Genomic DNA, 20,592 nt, shown 5'->3' on the forward strand with positions numbered 1-20,592 from the left:
GGGGGATGTGGAAACCACCAAATAACGGCCAGGGGAAACGGTCGCGAAGCGCCGGGCTCTAACGGCTGGCGCCTGCCACGCCCCCCTCCCCTTCTGCATCAGCAAAAGCGCGCCGCGCGCAACGCAGGGATGCCGTCAGGGCTCCATCGCGAAGGTGATTGGTGGCCGGAGGTGGGCGGTCTGGTTCGCGCATGCGCTCCTGGACGCGCGGGCCGGTTCAGTACAAAGTGCACGGCTCCCGGCTTTTGAGTCCCGCTTGAGGCTTCCGCGAGGAGAGATGGTCCGCCCGTTCAGGTCCATTGCTGCTGTGTCGCAGAATATGGGCATCGGGAAGGACGGAGACCTTCCTTGGCCCCCGCTCAAGTAAGGACTTATTCCGATATTTTTTTCCCTCTCCCCAGTCCCCCGCTTCGTTGTGTAGGAGAAAGACTACAACTCCCGCTAGGCATTGCTAAACAGCCGTCCGTGGACTGGTCGTTTCGCTCGGGAGCAGTGTAGGCTGGGAGCTGTAGTTGGTGCGATGGCTAGGTCGAAAAAGGCGGGTAGCGTTCTCCTACTGAGAGGCCAACTTGAAGGAGAGATAATTCACAGTGGGTCGCCGTGTTAGTCTGTCTGCAGTAGTAGAAAAGGGCAAGAGTTCAGTAGCACCTTAAAGACGAACAAAAATATTTTCTGGCAGGGTATGAGCTTTCGTGAGCCACAACTCACTTCTTCAGGTATCTCACGAAAGCTCATACCCTACCAGAAAATATTTTTGTTAGTCTTTAAGGTGCTACTGGACTCTTGCTCTTTTCTGCTATTGAAGGAGAGATATTCACTAGTAAATCTTCACCGGCGAATTTTCTTTAGACGAAAGTTTCATTTTTACACAATGGCTAGTCTTGACCTGGGAGAAGGCTGCTTTCAGTTTTTCTGAGCCTGGTGCTGGGAGTAACTTGCTGTTTTTCCTCTGCATGCTTTATAAACCTGGGAGAGAAGCCTATGATGGAGAGTTTAGCACCCCTGCCGTATTCCTGCTTCCTTTGAAGCAGCAGCAGCACTGGGGTTAACCAGGTCCAAGGAAGGACAGACAGTCTTCTTCCAGGCTTTCCTTTCTCTGCTACAACATCAGGCATCCCACGGAGAGGGGAGCCGAGGTGTCAAGCCTGCGGCAGGGAGTGATCGCATGCCCTGTGGGTCCAGACCTGTCTGAAGGCACCTTGCGGACTGGCATCCAGTGACTCTTCTCTCTCCCCCCCCCACCGACCAAGAAAGACTTGCAGTTGGGGTTTAGCAAGACTGGAAAGCAAGGCCATCCTGTTGCTTCAGCAAGCAGCAGACCTACTGTACAAAGTGCTAGAAAACAGCAAGAGTCCAGTAGCACCTTAAAGACTAACAAAATTTCTGGCAGGGTGTGATCTTTCGTGATCCACAGCTCACTTCTTCAAAGTGCTGTTCTACATTCCCACGAGAAGCGCTTCCCTGTGTCTTGGAAAGATTATCCTTGGCCAAGATTGAGAACTAGAAGCACCAAGATGGAGTATGGATCTGGAATTTCCTCCTAGAGCATTTGTGGGCCTGGAGGTGATTAGCCATCTAATTAACACCTTGGCAAACCTCCTTGGCGAGGACATTCACAGGAACTGGCCATTGAGATAGGGTGCCATCTTGTGAACTGGAGCTTTAAGCTTTTACTGTATAGCATTGCTATAGTTGTAAGTTTTTTTTAATAAAGTTTTTATTGTTTTCTCATTTTGTACATCATAAATCATTTTCCATTAATACTTTACAATATAAAGTTGAATCTATAAAAATTTCTAATATAAGAAATAATAAAACATAATTGACTTCCCCTTCACTCTCTTCTGTCCATAATTAAATTGTATAGACTTTTGCTAACAGTATAACCCCCTGCTCAGTTACTTTATAAGTATCTTACTTAATCTAATTAATATACCTGTAATCATTCTAATATTTTCACTATACCAAATAAATGTGAGGGATTAAATCAAAGAGTATCCTTTAAAATGACCCATTGAAAAATATTTTTCACAATAAGTTCTCCACACCTCCCACACCCCCAAAAATTGTTCATTACCGGTCTGATTAATATAAGCAGTAAGTATAGCATTGCTATAGTTGTAAGTTTTATGTGTATTGCTCTACCTGTTGGAAGCTGCCCTGAGCCCGGCAGGGTGGGGTATAAATTTAATAATTAATAAAAATAAATAAATCCCCCCTTACTTCCTTCAGATCCCTTCTCAAAGCCCATCTTTTCCATAGATACTTCAGTGCACACCCCTCCGAATCACAGCTAAGCGAAGCACATGAAGCTAGAATGAGCACATATTCTTACCCTGTTTATCCCCATTCCTTTATGTTGTTTCCCTTATGTCAGTTTTTTGGATTGTAATCACATCAAGGCAGGGACCTGATTTCTAGTACTCTGTAAAGTGCCATGGCTTAAAGAAAATATTAACAGTTTCTATAGACAGAGGAAGAGGTTCAGTTTAAGAACTGCCATATGAGTTGGCTATGTTTTATAACTTTTAAGAATGCTTTTAGAATTTCAGTGTTTTAATATTGGGCCAGGTAGGTGGGAAAATAAGATATTATTTATTTCTGTCCATTCAGGGGGAAGGCTGGGGTGTCTTGTTCTGTCCTTCTGTCTGCTGTTCATTTTCTATCTTGTTTATGTCAGTCTGGACACATTGTGGATTTCGCATTACTTATGGAAACAGCAATAGGGGAAACAGTCACCGGCAAAAGGGGGGAAACTCCTAAGTGTTGGTGTGTGGAATACATCAGCCACACTTGTGTGAGCTGCAGTGATAGAGTGTGACAAAACAGCCACCACTGAAAGCTTGAGGGGGGGAAGTGAGTAGGGCATGGAGGAATGTCAGTGCCTATGAGGATTGACATCAAAACATTTCTTTTTTTTAATCAGGCAAGAGTTTGCATATTTTCAGAAAATGACCAGAACTACTACACAGAAAGGTAATGTTAAATGATCTTTACCTTGTCTGTTTTCTTTCTCTTTACCGCAGGGTGCTAATATCCTAATAATAGAATATGAGTAAAGTGCCTAATTAGGCAAGTTTAACTCCCCTTTTATCAGTAAAATTAAGATGAAAAGGTGCCCCAAACTCTTTTTCAAGTTGTGTTATTTCTAAGAATATTTCAAGATTTTACGGGACTAAATTTTGATTTTGAACTAACAAAGGTAGCAATGCTAACAATCATGCTAGAAGGCTACAAATGGGTGATGAATAATGTTGTGTGTTTTAAGCTGGAACAGTGCCAAATAGGCACTATATAAGATTAACAGTCTTGTAGAGTTCTCAGATGATGCATGCGTGTTTCCCCCAACACTTGCCCTTTTGCTAACCACTGTGGCGAAGTAACTTGAGCCCTAATGAGCAACTAGTTTTACTCAGGGACTGTTTTGGAAAAGAAGAATAGGTTTGTAAGCCAAATTCCCAAATCTGGCCTCTCATTTTGGCTAGCAGCCAAATCCCCATTTTAACAAATGCGCCTCATCCACAACCATCATTTTTCCTATAGATTAGCAATTAAACCTCTTGATACCCATTGAGGGTAAATTTGGTATAGCAGTCTCCAATCTAAAACATCAGCTGCGTTGTGGAGAAATTTCTGTGAAGGCTGCATTGTCTTTTGGTCACTGGCTTTTCTTTGTGTTCGTGGGAGACTTTATTGGATGTAAACACCATTAAAAGTTGGGTTTAAAGCTGTGGAAATCACACAAATGCAAACAGAAATAGAAATCACATAAGGAGTGCTTCACTTTCATCTACCATGGCTGAAATATTCTCTGTTCATGAAAATTCATGCAGCTACTCCTTTTGTAATATGAAATTCAGCTTGTGTCACTGAACACCATTGTCAACTATAACAAAGCTAACCCTTATATAGATGAAAACATAAGTGGTCTGTAAAAGCTGAATTCTTCAGTTAATTTACAAAGGCTCCACTTGAAGATTTATTTTTAAAAAATTACAGATGGGGTGATTTTTCTGTCTGTATACTGGGACCATGTGCAAAATGAAATATAAAGATATATCCAAATGGGTCACACATTTATTGGTCTGTTAGTGGACAGTCTGTTCATTCTTTTTGTTGTATGATTAAGAACTAGAGCTGAGGGCTTGAAACATAGCAATTGTTAATTGACTGAAGTCTGGCCAGAGAGACTAAAAGGAAACATGGAGTTAAGACAGTTACTTGGTGGCTTGGTAATGGGAACTGAGAGGAAGACAGGCTGGAGGCAGAATAACATGAAGAAGGTTAGCTGAAGAAGCAGTGGGGTCTTCCATGAACTGGTGTCCTAGTTCCAAGGTCTTCGAAATACTGAAAGAAATCAGTCCAGATCGGGGGGGGGGGAATCACGAGCTTAAGAAGAGGTGTTTATCTCTTCAGTATCCAGAACAGCCAAGAAAAAGCCTTTCCACAAAATAGCCTACGAGGCAGCTAAAACATGGCTGTATGGGCTAACTTGGGGTGAAGGCAAAATTGAAGAATATTGGCTAATGGAGTTTAATTAGGGGAGAGAACTAGAGCAGGGAATGCCACCTCCTATAGTTGCAATAACTTTAAGGAAATTATATATTTATATAAAATTGTTTTTAGTAATTTGTAATAAACATTTTTATATTTAGGTTCATGTTATCGTGTGGACTCAATCTGTCTATCCTGAGCCTAATAAATATCAAGATACTAGAGTACAATAAAGTATGGTTTATCATCAAGGGTAAATAGTGTAATGCCCAGATATAAGGGCTGGTTTAGAACACTATTCATGCGCACACACATGGAAGCTTTGGGAAGTTGGCATCCGGGAGCCATGAACCAACAAATCATGCTCTCTGTGCTTGGTAAGGCCTTTCACCAGTAGAGAGCTCTGAATTACCTTCATCTTTAGGTATGTAGTTTCTAGTTACTAAGATCACAAGACCTAGGACTTGCTTAGAGACAGCCTTCGGCCAATATCTATGGCTATGCTAATTAGAGTGAAGTAGACACTTAATGTGCATTAGTGCTTTTGTGTATCAATCTGCTTGTCAGCAGCCATGGGCCTGCCCCATGCGAATGCATAAATGATACTGACTTTCCTTTGTTTCTCTGGTGAGTAACTCTGCATCTTATTTGTGGGTTATTTCACCCCAGGGTCTCTGTTTAGCTAAATAAAGAACTGTTGCTTATTTTAACCTCCTCCTAGTTGTCTTCATTGGACTCTATAAGACAACCAGGGCACTTCAATAGTAGCAGAGAAATAGAGATTTATTATCAAACCTAAAATAAGTAAGTTGCAGTCTTGGCTGACAAGGAGACTGATTCCTGAGTACATTGGAAATGGTAGGATGGGACATTTAAAAAATGCTATTCTCCACATACTCTAAATCATTATTTAACTATTAGGTATTGTTTAGGCTAACAATACTTCACATACGTTATCTAAAATTCTTTGAACAATTCTGCAACGAAGGTCTTCATTTACTATCCCCATGTTGCCAGGGGTGGGTGCTAAGGCTTACAGAACAGTATTTGAACCAGGAACTTCCTGGTCAGTCTGTAGCCACTGTACCACACTACCTCTTGCATGATCATAGTAGTCTTAAGATGACGTGTTGTATATTCCTTCACTTATTAGGACAGCTTATTATCATGCTCCATTAGCTTGAATGGTATTACTTCAAAATATTTTCAGGATTTGTGACACTGTTGCTTAAACAAAAGCTGAGTAAGGAAATACGGCCACTAGATGTCACTACGTAATTACATCAAATATCATTTCTGTATTGTACAGGAAAACAAAATGTAGTGATAATGGGTAAGAGGACTTGGTTCTCCATTCCTGAAAAAAGTCGGCCTTTAAAAGGCAGAATTAATATAGTGCTCAGCAAAGAACTGACGTAAGTACCATATTCTGATAATCTTGAAGAGGGGTGTAACAATCTTTTTATTACAGAACAGAATGAGCTCAGAATGCAGAGTTTTTGTTTTTTAGCCATGCCACATTCTGTCCTGGAGCAGGGCATTGTGCCTAGAAGCTGTTACTGTTGTCAGTAGTAATAATCATACTACCTGTTCCCACAGCTTTTACTGTAGCTTTTCAATTCCAGCTCCTTTGACTTTATTGGAATAAATTAATGTCAAATATAACATGTCAATTAAAAAGCCTTTGACTTTCAGGGTAACATTTATTTTTGATCTTTCTAACATAAAATTAATCCTATCATAGGTTACTTGGTTTAGTAGGATGCCATATAATCATGATAGGGTTTTTATTTCATTTTCTCCTACCGAAAAGATAATGTGCAGCACTACTTGAACACAAGACATTCTGATACTCTTCTAGGGCAGCAAGAGAGGGGCTGTTTATCAAGCAGCATATTGCTCAAATGAAAAGCACTATTGGTTTTTAAAAGGGCAGCTGCGGGGAGGGGGGATGACAACCATGTGCAATATCCAGAAACAATTTTCTTAAGCATTTTTATAATATGCAAGGCTCCTGCTAACAAGTTCAAAGAAACAGCATGCCTCTTGGGAAAGAAATTCAGAGGTCTCGTACTCAGTGATCTCACATACCCAAAATCTTACTTGATTTTTGATCACATACCCAGGGAGCCTGAATAGCACCTGTATCTGGTTAAACTGCTTGCTATAGTCACTAGTGTTTGGGCCCAGACCTCCTTTTGGAACGGCTCCATGCAAAGCAACTCAGGACCATTGGAAGGGGAACATGGTGGCGATAACAGCCATTTCTCTAAATGCATGTGTTTGTTTGCAGTTTTTAAAAACTGACTTGCAAGAAGCTGTACCAAAAAATGGCATGCATGTACTAGGCAGATGTGATTCATGTGAGTTTCTGGCACTGTGTGTAGCATGTGGTGCTTGCATGTTCATATGCACTCAATCTGACTTGCCTGATTTCTGAAATGGTTGTAACCTCCTCAAACAAGGTAAACTGCATCAGGTCCATCAGGATTCAGGTTGTCATGTTCAAATGTACTTGGATATTCAGCAGTCATACTTGTGTTTTCTAGGGAAACGCCTGAAGGAGCTCACTTTTTGGCTAGAACTCTAGATGAGGCGCTAGATCTTCTAGAATTACCAGAGTTGGCAAAACTGATAGACATGGTTTGGATAATTGGAGGCAGTTCGGTATATAAGGTATGGTTCAAACACAGTAGTATATTTCTACTTAATTGTTCTCATGGTCCTTGAGAAGGGCTTTTATGTAAGCCTCACTGAAGTGTATGCAGTGCTTGATGAATGGCAACACAGCGGAGTACAAGACCCCTTATCTTCAGGTGTTTGTTGGTTCACCCTTTCTGATATAATGAATAATAAAATAAAAGCTCTTTATTTTTAGCTCAGTGTATTTTCAAATTTGGATATTCTTATATCGAGGTGAGTGGCAGTGTGCTTCATATAGAAGAACAGCTATTTGAACAGACACAAAAATACTTGCTTTCACAAATGTGCTTTTCTAGTTTTTCTAAAATGTGCACTAATTGTTCATACCGTTAATCTCTAACATAATTAAGTGTCGTGTTCTACTTTACAGAGAACAGCACAATTTAATGTTGCCGTACTTAAACATTGGTGGCTTTTGTTTTTCATGAAATTGCTGCCATAACTTGCAAGCTTTTGTGCTGTAAAGTGGTTTTAGAGCCTGTTGCTCTGGTGCTCATTGTAATGAAGATATTTTTTAATGTATAAATGCTGTTGGTAGCTTGATATATCTCATGATAAAGGCATTTCCAAAGAACCTGCAGATCATTAAGGTGAAATAAACTTATCCCATAGAGGGCTTAGAATTTAAAATAGCATTATTTTAGATAATCACAAACACCTCAGTAAAAGCTTCAAATAATATTTTAATACAAGGATGCTTTATGCTGAGTGATGAGGATTTCTGAACAATTTCCATCATACTATGAACATGTGTAGGTAGCAAATTATCTATGGATACTGAATACCTGTTGGTAATTGAAATGAATCATTTTTATTTTATGTAATCCATTAGAAGCAGGGATTTGCTTTTTAAAACTTTGGTCTTGATGTTACTATGTTACAGCTTTAATAAGGATATGGGACCATATCAATACGGAAAATCAGTGCTGGGAAAAGTATGGCCTAGAACATTCCCAACAAAAGGTAGTGGTGTTCTAACCTCATCCTATCCCAAACGAACAACATATTTTATACTTTTACCCCTTTAAACAACTAGCTGCTTAAGCTTAGATTAATGTTTTTTACATTGCTTCTGGTAAATGCACAAAAACTGGAAAATCTGCTTCAAATGCTCTTTCCCTTGATTCCTTTGTAGAGACCCAGCCTGCATTGCAGCAAGGACAATACTGGGTTAGATCCAGGCTTCTAGAATTGAAATGGAGCTTTTTGTAAGGGATCTTTGCTGACTCCCTTTTCTCCCTTCCAAACTCTGCACCCCTCCCCCCGAATAAACACTCTTGAAGGTCAGAGACCCTTGAGAACATAATAGTGTGGGATGTGGTGGCAACTGTGTGGCAAAAAGAGGTGTAGCAGGAAGAAGAAATCTGAGAAAATAAATCAGAGGCACACAGTATCCCTGTGGGGCTTGCTTCTGGGTTTCTAATGGGAGTTTCTAATGGGAGTTGAGCATGGGATTGGTGCAAGAGGCAAGGAGTAAGTGTGTGTCTGTCTGCTCAAGGTGGTATGGTTTCTGTTTGGACTGTGTATGAAAATCTAGCTTTTGGTGAATACACTAGAAGCATGTGGTTCTGCTGGGAGGGGTTTCTGCTTGATGAGGTGAGTCAGCTGCCTACTGTTCTCTGAATCAAGAAAGTTAGAAAATATCAGGAGAATGATCTCCCCAACAGAAGCAATATGGGTGGGACCCTAAGGATGACTTAAAAGTGGGGGATGACTTAAAAGTGGGGGTGTACTGTCGCCCATCTGATCAAACCCTTCTGATCCTGCGATGGAGAAGGAAGTAAGGGAATAAAGCAGATAATGTTATGATACTGGGAGACTTCAACTACCCTCGTATATTTTTTAAAAAAAATTACGTCATTTATAGTCCACCTTTCTCACTTGGACTCAAGGTGGACTGCACTGATTAAGTCAATACAGTCAACAGGATGGTGTATTCAATAGACAATACAATAGGATTAGGGTTGTAGACTTGGTAAATATGTTTGATTAATGCTGTATCATAGAGTTGGAAGGTGCCATATAGGCCACCTTAGTCCAACCCTCTGCTTAATGCATGATGAGCCTAGAGCATCCCTGACAAGTGCTTGTTCAACCTCATAGAAACAGAGATGAGATTACTAGATATCACAAATGACGTGCACTGGAACAGTTGGTCACAATGCTATTAAGTTCAGCATTCATTTCAAAGGAAAGTTGTCCCTAAAGTCCAAAACAGTAACATTTGATTTCAAAAGAAGGAACTTTACAAAAAGGAGGGGAATACTTAAAAGGAAGCTGAAATGGAAGCACAAGGAAGTTAAATCCCTAGAGGATGCCTGGAGGCTATTTAAAACCATGGTAATTGAAGCCCAGATAGACTGCTTCCACAGGTTAGGAAAGGCACTGTCAGTCTAAAAGGATGTCTGCATGGTTAACAATGCAAGTCAAGGAAGTTACAAAAAGTAAAGAGACATTTGTTTAAAAAGTGGAAGGTCTGCCCCAATGAAAGGACTACAGGCTCTGGCAAAAGAAATGTAAGTCAATAATTAGGTGTGCAAAAAAATTTGAGGAACAGGTCACTAAAAGCACCAAAGCGAACAATAAATCTTTCTTTAAATATATCCGGAGAAGGAAACCAGCCAGAGATGTAGTTTTGCCTTTGTGACCATGCAATAAAGGGATTGCTAAAGGAAGATGGGGAGATAGCAGAGAAACTCAATGAACTTCTGCAAAGGGAAGTCCTGCCTCACCAAACCTTTGGAGTTATTTGAGAAAGTTAACAAGCATGTACATAACAGTGACCTGGTAGAGATTATATACTTGGACTTTCAAAAGACTTTTGACAAGGTATCTCACCAAAGACTCCTGAGTAAACTTAGCAGTAATGGGATAAGAAGATGGGTCCTCTTATGGATTAAAAATTGGTTAAATGACAGGAAGCAAAGGGTAGGAATAAATGGACAGTTTTCACAATAGGTGGAAGTAAGCAGTGGGGTCCCACAGGGATCAGTATTGGGGCCAGTAATAATTGTTCATAAATGTTCTGGAACTAGGGGTGAGTAGTGGCCAAGTTTTCAGATGACACAAAATTATTCAGGATGGTGAAAAGCAAGGAAGACTGTAGAGCTTCAGGAGAATCTCCACAATTTGGGTGGGTGGGTGACAATGTGGCAAATTAAGTTCATTGTTGATAAGTGTAAGGTGATGTACAATGAGACAAAAAAATCCCAACTTCAAGTACAGGCTAATGGGGTCTGAACTTGCTGAGACAGAGGGGAAAAGATCTTGCGGTCGTAGCAGATAGCTTAATGAAAGTGTCAACCCAAGTGTGCTGTAGTGGTAAAAAAGGCCATCTCTGTGTTAGGGATTATTAGGGAAGGGGTTGAAAATAAAACTGCCAATATTATAATGCCCCTGTATAGATCTATGGTGAGGGCTTATTTAGAATATTGTGTACTGTTCTGGCTACCATATCTCAAAAAGGACATAGTAGAGCTGGAAAAAGTAAAGAAGAGGGCAACCAGGATGATTAGGGCATTGGAGCCCCTTTCCTATAAGGAAAGTCTGAAAAGTCTGGGACTTTACAATTTAGAAAAGAGACTAAGAGAGGCTATGACAGAGGTTTATAAAATTATGCACAGGGTGGAGAGAGTTGACAGAGTTGACAAAGAGAACCTTTTCTCCCTCTTCCAAAATAGTATAACTCGAACGAATCCAATGAAATTGATGGGCAGTAGATTCAGGGTGGACAAAAGAAAATACTTCTTTACACAGAGTGGTTAAAATGTGTAATTCACTGTCAGGTAATGTTGAGATGGCCATAGGCAGTGTAAAAGGCGAAATTCTTGGAGGATAGGTCTATCAGTGGCTACTAGGGACCTGCATGTTCAGGGACCTGCATGTTCAGAGGAAGTTAGCCTCTAAATCCCAGTGCCAGGAGGCAACATTAGGAAAGGCCTCATCCTCTGTGCCCTGTTGTTGGCTCTCCAGAGGAACTGGTTGGCCACTGTGTGAGACCAGATGTTGGGCTAGATGGACCACTGGTCTGATCCAGCAGGGCTCTTATGTTCGTCTTCCTTGTTATGAGCTTTATTTGTGTGTTTCTCAAAATGCCCAAATATGCCTCCTTGATCTCCTTGGAAATGGCATGGGACAAAAATTGTTTGGTTCTTATGTTTCCCTGCAGAGAGGGTCCATTATTTGGCCCTCCTCCCTAATTTGTTGCAGCCAGACAGGTTACAGTTCTGCTAGCTTATTCTAGGGAAGGAGGAAAACGGCAGTTGGCAGCATTCAGAGTGGAAGTAGTTGCTTCTACATCATGTGTTACTGCCCTGTTAAAGAACTGACTCGAGGTCAAGAGCCAGCTTTTCCTACTTGTAGAAAGAAAAGTGAGCATGGCCATGCTGTTGCCCAACCCTAGTTCATTTATTGTGCCTTGTGTGAGGAAGGTTCCTGATACAGTGTGCCTATTTTTTCCTTTAAGTTAACTTCATGGCATAATCCTACAATAAACAATAAGAATTGCTCTTCTCAGTTTATTGACTTCATTTATAATCTGCCTTTCTCCCTGAGATTCAGGGTAGATCACACAATTTAAGAAGTAATGCAATCAAATCAGTATTATAAATTGGATTAAAGGATTTGAGAAAAATTTAATTCACAGCCCATTCCTGGGGGGCGGGGTAGATCTGTAGTGGCCGGGAGCAGCACAGCCATGCTGCCTCTTCAGGGGCTTCCCGGCCGCTACGAAGAGGGGCGGGGGAAGCATTTTTTAAAAAAATAAAAAAGTTGAAAATGCTCCATTGCAAAAAAGGTGCAGCCACGCCACAGCTCAAGGGGCGTTCCCAGGGCAAAAGGGGTTAGGAAGCTGACTAACATCAGCTCCGCCCCTTGGAACGCCCCCTCCCCCAGTTTGCCATAATGGCACCTGCCTTTTCTTCCTGACTAACTAGGATTTGTAGGAGTGAAATTCCAGTTAGTGCAGGTGCCCGCGTGCGTGCTTCATGACAAGCTGGAATTTGGTACAGGGTGTCTGAAACCAGGAAGCCTTTAATCATACTGCACATGCAAGGGAAGGAGGGGACATGTGAACATTTGGTGAACAGGAGGTTTATGCAAAGCTTCTAAAACCAGGAAGCCTAGTCTTATGCACAAAGCCCAAATGAGGGGGAAGGTCAGAAGGGCAGTGCGAGCATTGTAGCAAGCAGAGTTTGTGCTTGTCGTGATGTCTGAATATAGCCAGTGTGGGAGTTCTGGCAAAGTATATAATGCCCTTTGCCAATTTCAGTATGTAAAAGAGTATTCTTAGCCTTTTTAATTGTATTTGTATTGAAAGACCGCAATCTATTGTGCTCTGTCATTTATAAATGTCTGTATAGATTTTTTGAAAGTATAAAGACTAGATTAAAGACTAGATGAAAGCACTGGTTTAGATGTATTGGTTGTTAAATCCCCTGAGCAGTGATTTTTCCGAACAGTGACAAACAATATGGTAGTCAAGGCTGCACTAAGGCACAGCATCACCTGAACACATTTTGATTGTGCAAAGCATTACTCATTTGGCAAGAGAATGAGAGGAGGTGTGATGTTTAGCTTATCAGCCACTGAACAATGGAAAATAAGAGCTCTTTGCTGTGCAGTATGAAAACACTTTATTCTGCCTTTTAATGCCCATGATTATATAAATGTTAAAAAGAGTGAATTTTACTCTGACTCTGGTTTGTCCTGTTTTTCTTACATTAATTCCAAACCATTTACACTCAGTTATTGTGGCTAGTTTCTAGTATATGATCAACTGCTTTTTAATGCCCCTACAAGGGGCAGCACCCTCCTTGATTTATACTGCGGCTGCTACTCTGAGGCTCACAGCCAGAATGATGGAGGAAGGGACAGCATCGCTGTCAGCTGAGGACAGGTAAAATAGGTGCTTAATATATTTTAACTTGGTTCTAAAAGATTAAAAAATAAATACCAATCACTTTGTGCTTTTTCATTTACTTGCTCAGACTCTGGTAGCAATATACCTTTACTTTTGTCAGTGAACGGTTTAGCAGAAATACGCCATAGCGTTCTTCTTTATTTCTGTAACTAAGGAATATAGATACTATTTTAAAAAGATGACACCTTGTACCCAATACTTGGTGAGTCTGCTATAGGAGGGAAGAATCTTAATGAAGATTATTGTGGAAGAAGTTCTGATGTATGCAGCCTACTTTTCCTTGCCTGCCTGCTTGTTATTCTGAAACTGGAGTGTGTATGGTTCAGTCAAGACTGTTTGGGAGGAGTGTGTGCGCAAGAGAGATGCTCGGGCCAATAGAGCAAAAACACCTCTGTATTTATCTGGAGGAACTGGCTACTAGGCATGACATCACCAAGCCAAATTGTTATATGGAACTTCTTACACACACGGAAAGTTTAATGTGGCCAAAAGATGACAGTTCTAAGTGTCTGACTGACTATAGGCAGTGTTTCGTAGGATAGTATACATCAAAGCTAACAGAAGAATTATTGTTCCTTACCTGGAAGCAAAATGTCGTGGGAATCTAAGATTTAGTTCCTTTTACTTCCTGGCAACATTGCCTGTGCTTTTATCACAATATATTGCACTCAGCTACTCTCCATTAAGTTAAATTTCTGGGGAGGAAATGGCTAGGAGATGAATCTTTGTATTCAGTGGGTCCCCAACTGAACATTTTGAGACAAGGGGAAGAAAGAGAGGGGTCGCTCCCCAGTCATTTTGTAGTTTGCGTTTGGTCTGAAATGGTTTTCTGTCAGTAGCCTCCTTTTCTCATTAACACAAAATATTTGCACTGCGAATTTCTCCATCTCCACTTGATTTTCATTTGTTTGCTGGGGTTTGGAAAGTCAGGACACAATAATACAGCACTGCACTTTTCCCTTGTTCAGTGTTAACAAGGAGGAAGTGGAACCGGCAGCACAGAGTTCCTACTTGCAGTAGGGGCCACGTATCAATCATAATGTGGTGGTTTGCCTGAGCGGATTAATTTGGTGTAGCTTCTTTCTGTTTTAGAGGCAAAGTAATGACATCCTAACTGATTGAAAAAAGAAGCCATGATGATACTCTGAATACTCTATAGCTGTATAGGAGCTATGTCTAAATGACACAATCACATGCATAGATCTTTCCCACAGAGTTGTCACCCTACCACTAGGGGTGTCCCAGTTTTGTGGGAAAGACTCAACCAATTTGTCCTGCCTATATGGTTTAGATGCACTTCCCAGTCATGTGGGATTTGTACATGAATAAGTGGCTCCCACATGATTGGAAGAATGTTTACGTATGTGTAAGTGGCATCAAGTCACAACAAACGTAAGGTGACCCCAGCAAGGGACTTTCAAGGCAAGTGAGAAGCAGAGGTGGGTTGCCATAGTCTTCCCATGCAAAGTCTTCCCTAGTGGTCTCCCGTCCAAGTACTGACCCTGCTTAGCTTCTGAGATCTGACCAAGACCATGATATACTAAAGCATTCCACATCCCTGGAAAATGTTTATGGGGAACCAAAGACAATAGATTCCTATTAGGCTTTTTGTTTTGTTTTTTAAGTCAACACTAAGATTTATAACTAATATTTTGATCTGCTTTCAACAAATCAGAAATGCACTGTTAGATGTAAACTAGAATTCTTTTTATTGCTTGAAAATATAAAATATTGTTTCTAAATACTTTGTGACTAAAGGTCTATTGAACTTCCACTGTCAAGGAAACCTAAGTCCCTACAAAAACTGTTACAAGATTAGTATGACCAGTTTATGCTGTACTTCATGGCTCTGATGGAGCCAAAGAATACAACATGAAGAGGTTCTCCAACACAGGTGCTATTAATATTAAATGTTCTTACACAGAACAGCTATGCTTCCTGGAGTGTCACGACCCATAGTTTCTCAGTCAACTTCCAATAAAACTGCGTTGATGATGAAGGTTCTGGGACCACAGTGACAATACAGCATCAGCGCTCTAGTTCCAAATCTGCCCTTTCCAGTCACCATGCACCAGGGCATGGAATTGGGCCTTAAAACAACATGGAGTTTTAAATTAGGAAATGCATACAAGAGGTTATTTTTAATTCAGTCCAAAATTAACAGTCATCTCTTATTCATATGAACAAACATGTTGATTTGACATTATCTTGGAAAGAATTAAAAAGAGAAAAAAAGACTAGAACATGACTCACAGATGGGGAGTCAGAAGTCACAAAGCCTCATCTTCTGTGTTTTAAGTGCTTTTTAAGAAGTGCTTGCTAAGAGAGGAGAGGATTTGAACCTTTTATGAGGAAATGTGGGAAAGGAGGCTTAAGGAGAGTTACTCCAGTCTAAGTCCATTCATTTAAATGGGTTTAGACTGGAGTAACTGTAAGATTGCACTGTAAAAGTGAGAAGCCATGTTAGATGCTGAGCAACTGAATGTGGCACAATTTGGGGGAACAGGAAAGAAAATACCAAGACCATGGTCACACAGCCCGGATAACCTACAAGAACCAACGAAGTGATAGTTTAACTTCTGCTGTTTGCCTTCTGTTCTGTATCAGTGAACCAAATATGTTACATTCATTGTGAGATTTTCTCCCTCATTTTTTTTAAGCTGCAGGTGCTTAACAAGGATTTCTGCCTGAAACATGGGAGAGATTAATTCAAGAACAAATGCTTTTAAGAGTTACTTAGCATTTTCTTGTACTTGAAATTTGTTTTACATGATCCGCGGAATGAATTTCTTCTGAAAACTGCAGTATGTACACCAAGGATTCTAAAGCAAATGCTAGAAATGGATTTCATCTGGAGCCCCTCTTTTGTAGCTGAATATAGTGCCACTCTAAAATTTGCATTTCGTACTTGGCAATTACTTGCATTCACAGTTAAATTTGCAAGGCATTTTAAAACACCTGTTACTCAAATAAGTTAAAATAGAGTAACTGAAGTGTCTTGTTCCTTTTAAGCTGAACTGTTCCAGCTGACTTAAATGGAAGCACTTCGTTTTAACTGCTGCAAAATATTTAAGAAGAAGCACAGTTTTACACGGGGGTGGAGGGTGGGATAGAGACAAACAGTAAAACCCAGATAAATCTGGGTTTTGCACAGTTTTGGGTTTAAAAAGTGATGTAAGAGTGTGTGTGTGTAAAGTGCCGTCAAGTCGCAGCTGACTTATGGCGACCCCTTTTGGGGTTTTCATGGCAAGAGACTAACAGAGGTGGTTTGCCAGTGCCTTCCTCTGCACAGCAACCCTGGTATTCCTTGGTGGTCTCCCATCCAAATACTAACCAGGGCTGACCCTGCTTAGCTTCTGAGATCTGACGAGATCAGGCTAGCCTGGGCCATCCAGGTCAGGGCTGATGTAAGAACAGAGCCCATTAAAAGTCAATTTGAAAAAGTAAACTAAATAACTTTTTCAATACTACATTAAATGTGCCAGTATGAACCACTATTTTTCTCTTCTGAAAGTTCCAAAAGAATGATTAACTCTCCTTTTTGCATTAACACACGCCCTTATATTGCTATCAATACGAAATGCTAGATCTTTATTCAGAGCAGCTTCCTTTCTGAACTTTACATTTGTGGGTATAATTAAAAATAAATCCTACTTGTGAGTCGCAAAGGCAACATACAGAATTACAGTGGCAAATTCAGCCAATGGTAATATTTGCTTGCTGGGCTTGGCCACTACCTAGGTAAAAGACTGCCTGAGAACCAATACTGCTTCCTCAGATGACCACACCTGTGAGAAGCAAGCCCATCCTGCTATGTCAGCTGCACACCTTTTCTGCATGTTATTCCAGTCGGGTCTGCTACCCTCTTTCCACACACACACACCAAGAGGAGCAGCGGGATGGATAGGATTATTTGTCCAGTGCTCCTCACATGCTCAGGGTACCTGACTGGTGAGACTCTCTCTGGCTCCTCCTCGTTCTGACGCATGACTTCCTGTCATGTGCTTGCAGCTTACTTGGTCCGTGCTGCCACCTGTGACGTTAAAGGTGGATACAGGGTTTGGAAAGGTTGAAAACCAATGAGTTAGACAAATAATGATTTTAGAAGAGGCTTTATTGCCTTGAATAGACCTAACTAGAATGACTGGTGACAGATCCCAAAGAGGGAATTATGTTATCGGGGAGACACGTACTGAATTTTATTCGTAACTCACTTATGGATTGAGAAAATGGTATATATATGCATGTCTTTTCAGCAGTGTGGTTAGGATTAAGGTTACAGTTTTAGCCTGATGGTTGGTGAGGACTGCAAATTTGTGATATGTCGGTATCTTACAGGTTCGGGACCCAGAAACAATCAGCAACTACCAGAATATTTTTGTAGCATTCTTTGTTCTTACAGATTTCTTCAGAACCATCTGGAATGAGTAGTAGCCTGGATGAGCCACTGCTCTGATTTATGACAGGTTTTTTTTTTTTTACTAGCTGTTGTTTTTTATTTATTTATTTAGAAATATATATATCCCCACCTCTCCACAGGGTTGTTCAGGGAAAAACAATACAATAAAATTATAAAAATATATGATTGCTATGAAAAACAAGCCAAGGATGTAAAAACACCACAAAACAACACTGATCTGCCTAAAAATATATAAAATAATCATCAGCTTAGGAGGTCCTAAGAACCCCTCAGATAAAAGCCTGAGTAAAAATCAGTGTTTTGGTCTGGCTCTGAAAGAAGAGTAAGGTAGGTGTCAGGTGAGCCTCAAAGGGGAGGGAATTCCAAGGCAAATGCCACCACTGAAAAATACCTCCCTCTGGTTGCCACCCACTTCACCTCTGCTTGTGGGGGCACAGAAAGTAGGGTCTTGGGAAGAGGTCTTATCTGATGAGCTGGACAGTATGGATAGAGGTAGTACTTAAAGTAACCCAGCCCCAAGCTGTTTAGGGTCTTAAAGGTAAGAACCAGCCCTCTGAATTGTACCTAAAAACAGAAAGGTTGCTAGGGCAGATCTTTCAGCACAGAGATATGATTCCTGTCGTCTCTCCAGTTTGCACAATCTGATGACCACACAGCACTTGTACCTTAAGCAGTTTTTTCAAATAACTCCTACAATTTCTTTCCGAGTGGTTACACTACATACAGCGGGTCTAGATCATTTCCCCCTATCACACAGCCTCAGTTTAAACTTGGTCGCTGAGGAGATACAGAAATCAGTACTCTGCATCATTTTACTCCTATTATATGAAAAAAGAGTAAAAGGCTTTGTTTTTCTTGGCCAGAAATGGCCAAAATAATTCAGTCTCGCTGAAGCTTCCCCTACTGAAGGCATTCACAACTAAAGCCGTTTCTTTGGAAATTTGTGTTCCCAGTAAGTGCTGCCTGCTGAATTATTGGATTAAATCTGCATGAACAAACATTCACAGAAGTAGCAGTTCTCCACACAATGTTAGATGAATCATCTTTAGAAGTTAAGCATTGGGGGATTTAAGTCTGTAAGCAGGCAAGCGCATAGCTGTTTGTGGTTCACAGATGATGCTATTTTTTTTATTTCTCCATATCTAAACCAAAGACACTATTGTGCTCAGAATGCATATAGTTTCTATATGAATATTCCAAACTATTGGTATCACCCAGACTACAAGCCTTCTTAACATGGGCTTGGGTCTAGCAACAAATGGAAAAAAAGAACTCCGTGTACTTCTGTTTGTGAAAGAGGTTTTGCAAGATCTTGTACATCTCCCACTTCCATCCAAGTTAGCTCACATACATAATGACTTACACATGCAATATATTGTGCAACAATGTCCTTCCTCTCCCATACTATACCTGAGGGAGCCATTTTGAGAATGGAGAAGCTGCCACATTCACTTCCTGAAACCCTGGGATTGGCTACACAAGATCTTGCACAAGATGAAATACAAGTGGAGATACAGTAAGTTTGAACTAGTACATGTGGCTACCAAAGTCTTTTTCTTGCATTTCCTCTTGTGCAAGCAGAAAGTTTGCACTGGATCCAAACAATTTTTTAAAGTTAAAATTCATATTCTGTTTTTCTCCCTAAATAGGCTTGTCACTCACTGCATGTTCCCTCCTTAGCTTTATCCTTGCAACAACAACCTTGTGATGTAGGTTAGGGTGAGATTGAAAAGGTTACCCAGTGAGCTTCTGCAGTGATTTGAACCCTGTTGTTCCAAATTGTGATCTGACACTAACTACTATCCAGTGCTAACTCTCCATTGCATAGATGGGTTGTCTTCTTGGATGCCCATCTCTAACATATAACCTACAAAACATGTTTTCTCCTCTTAGGCCATATTCACTTTTGGCTTAACATTGGAGTAAATGCACTTATGCCTAAAATATGCTGGGTTGGGGGGGCTGAGGATAAACCGGAAGGACAGCGGTCACCTTCATGGCCAGCTTATGGGCTCTCAAAGGATGGCCAGTGCTGGATAGGAAATGCAGACTAGATGCACCTTTGTTTTTACACTTTTATCTTTTATGAACCATGAACTACACATATATAATACCAAGGGAACAAGAGGGGGGAAATCTTCATTTATCATTTTGTCTAATTTTTTTAAAGGCAGCAATGGAGAAGCCAACTCATCAGCTGCTGTTCCTGACAAGGATCTTCCAATACTTTGAAAGTGATACATTTTTTCCAGAAATTGATTTAAAACAATTCAAGCTTCTGCCAGGGTAAATATTACTGCTACGGTAATATCTTGTATTCGATTTATCATTAATGGCATGACAAAATATTTCACAAGCTTATGCATGCTGATGTGGCTTCTGAAAAAAATATTTGGACCAACAGCATGTACAAGACAAACACAGTCAATTATTTGTACTAATGGTCGTAACAGTTAAGCATTCATTGGTGTTTTATTACTTTATGTGTAATTTACTCTCTCCAGGTACCCAGGTGTGCCTGATGGTATTCAGGAAGAGAATGGCATCAAGTACAAGTTTGAAGTGTATGAAAAGAACATCTGTGGTAACATATGAAGTCTCTTGTCTCAACATATGATTCTGCAGCACATTTTACAGTGTGGTCACAAGTACACAACAATAAGCCCTGCTGAAACAAGGCAGACTTGCTTCCAAACATAGAATTGTGTTGTAAAACAAGTTATCTCTCAAGCACACGGACCTTCTCTATCTTTTTCCACCCCTTCTTCTTTCCAGACTAATGTAAGTACTCTTGGGACTGACGCTTCTTTACCGTAAGTTCCGTGCCACAAAACATTGCTTGGAAACAGCTATGTCAACATGGCTTTTGATCATCTGAGCTTTCCATACTTTCAGAGAAAAATATATTCCATTATTATTGCTGACAGATGGCCTTGATCCTTTTTTTTTCATTAATAAGATCCTGAATGCAATTCACTTCCTGTTATGTGCCTTCACTGATTTGCTCTTAATGGTTTAAATGTCCAAATAATAGATGTCCAGGAATCTCTTACAG

At 40.5% G+C, this 20,592-nt stretch overlaps 1 protein-coding gene across 1 annotated transcript; it reads left to right on the forward strand.

Annotated features, from left to right (window-relative positions):
• The first annotated feature begins 277 nt into the window (after positions 1-277).
• On the forward strand, positions 278-20,223 carry DHFR (dihydrofolate reductase). The gene is made up of 6 exons (XM_056848536.1): positions 278-363; positions 2,927-2,976; positions 5,804-5,909; positions 7,044-7,170; positions 19,708-19,823; positions 20,042-20,223. The coding sequence occupies exons 1-6, from the start codon at positions 278-280 to the stop codon at positions 20,130-20,132; spliced, it is 576 nt and encodes a 191-aa protein (XP_056704514.1). The 3' UTR covers positions 20,133-20,223.
• Positions 20,224-20,592: the final 369 nt, after the last annotated feature.

This window comes from Euleptes europaea, chromosome 4, assembly GCF_029931775.1.
Source record: "Euleptes europaea isolate rEulEur1 chromosome 4, rEulEur1.hap1, whole genome shotgun sequence".
In the NCBI taxonomy this organism is placed as follows: Eukaryota; Metazoa; Chordata; class Lepidosauria; order Squamata; family Sphaerodactylidae; genus Euleptes; species Euleptes europaea.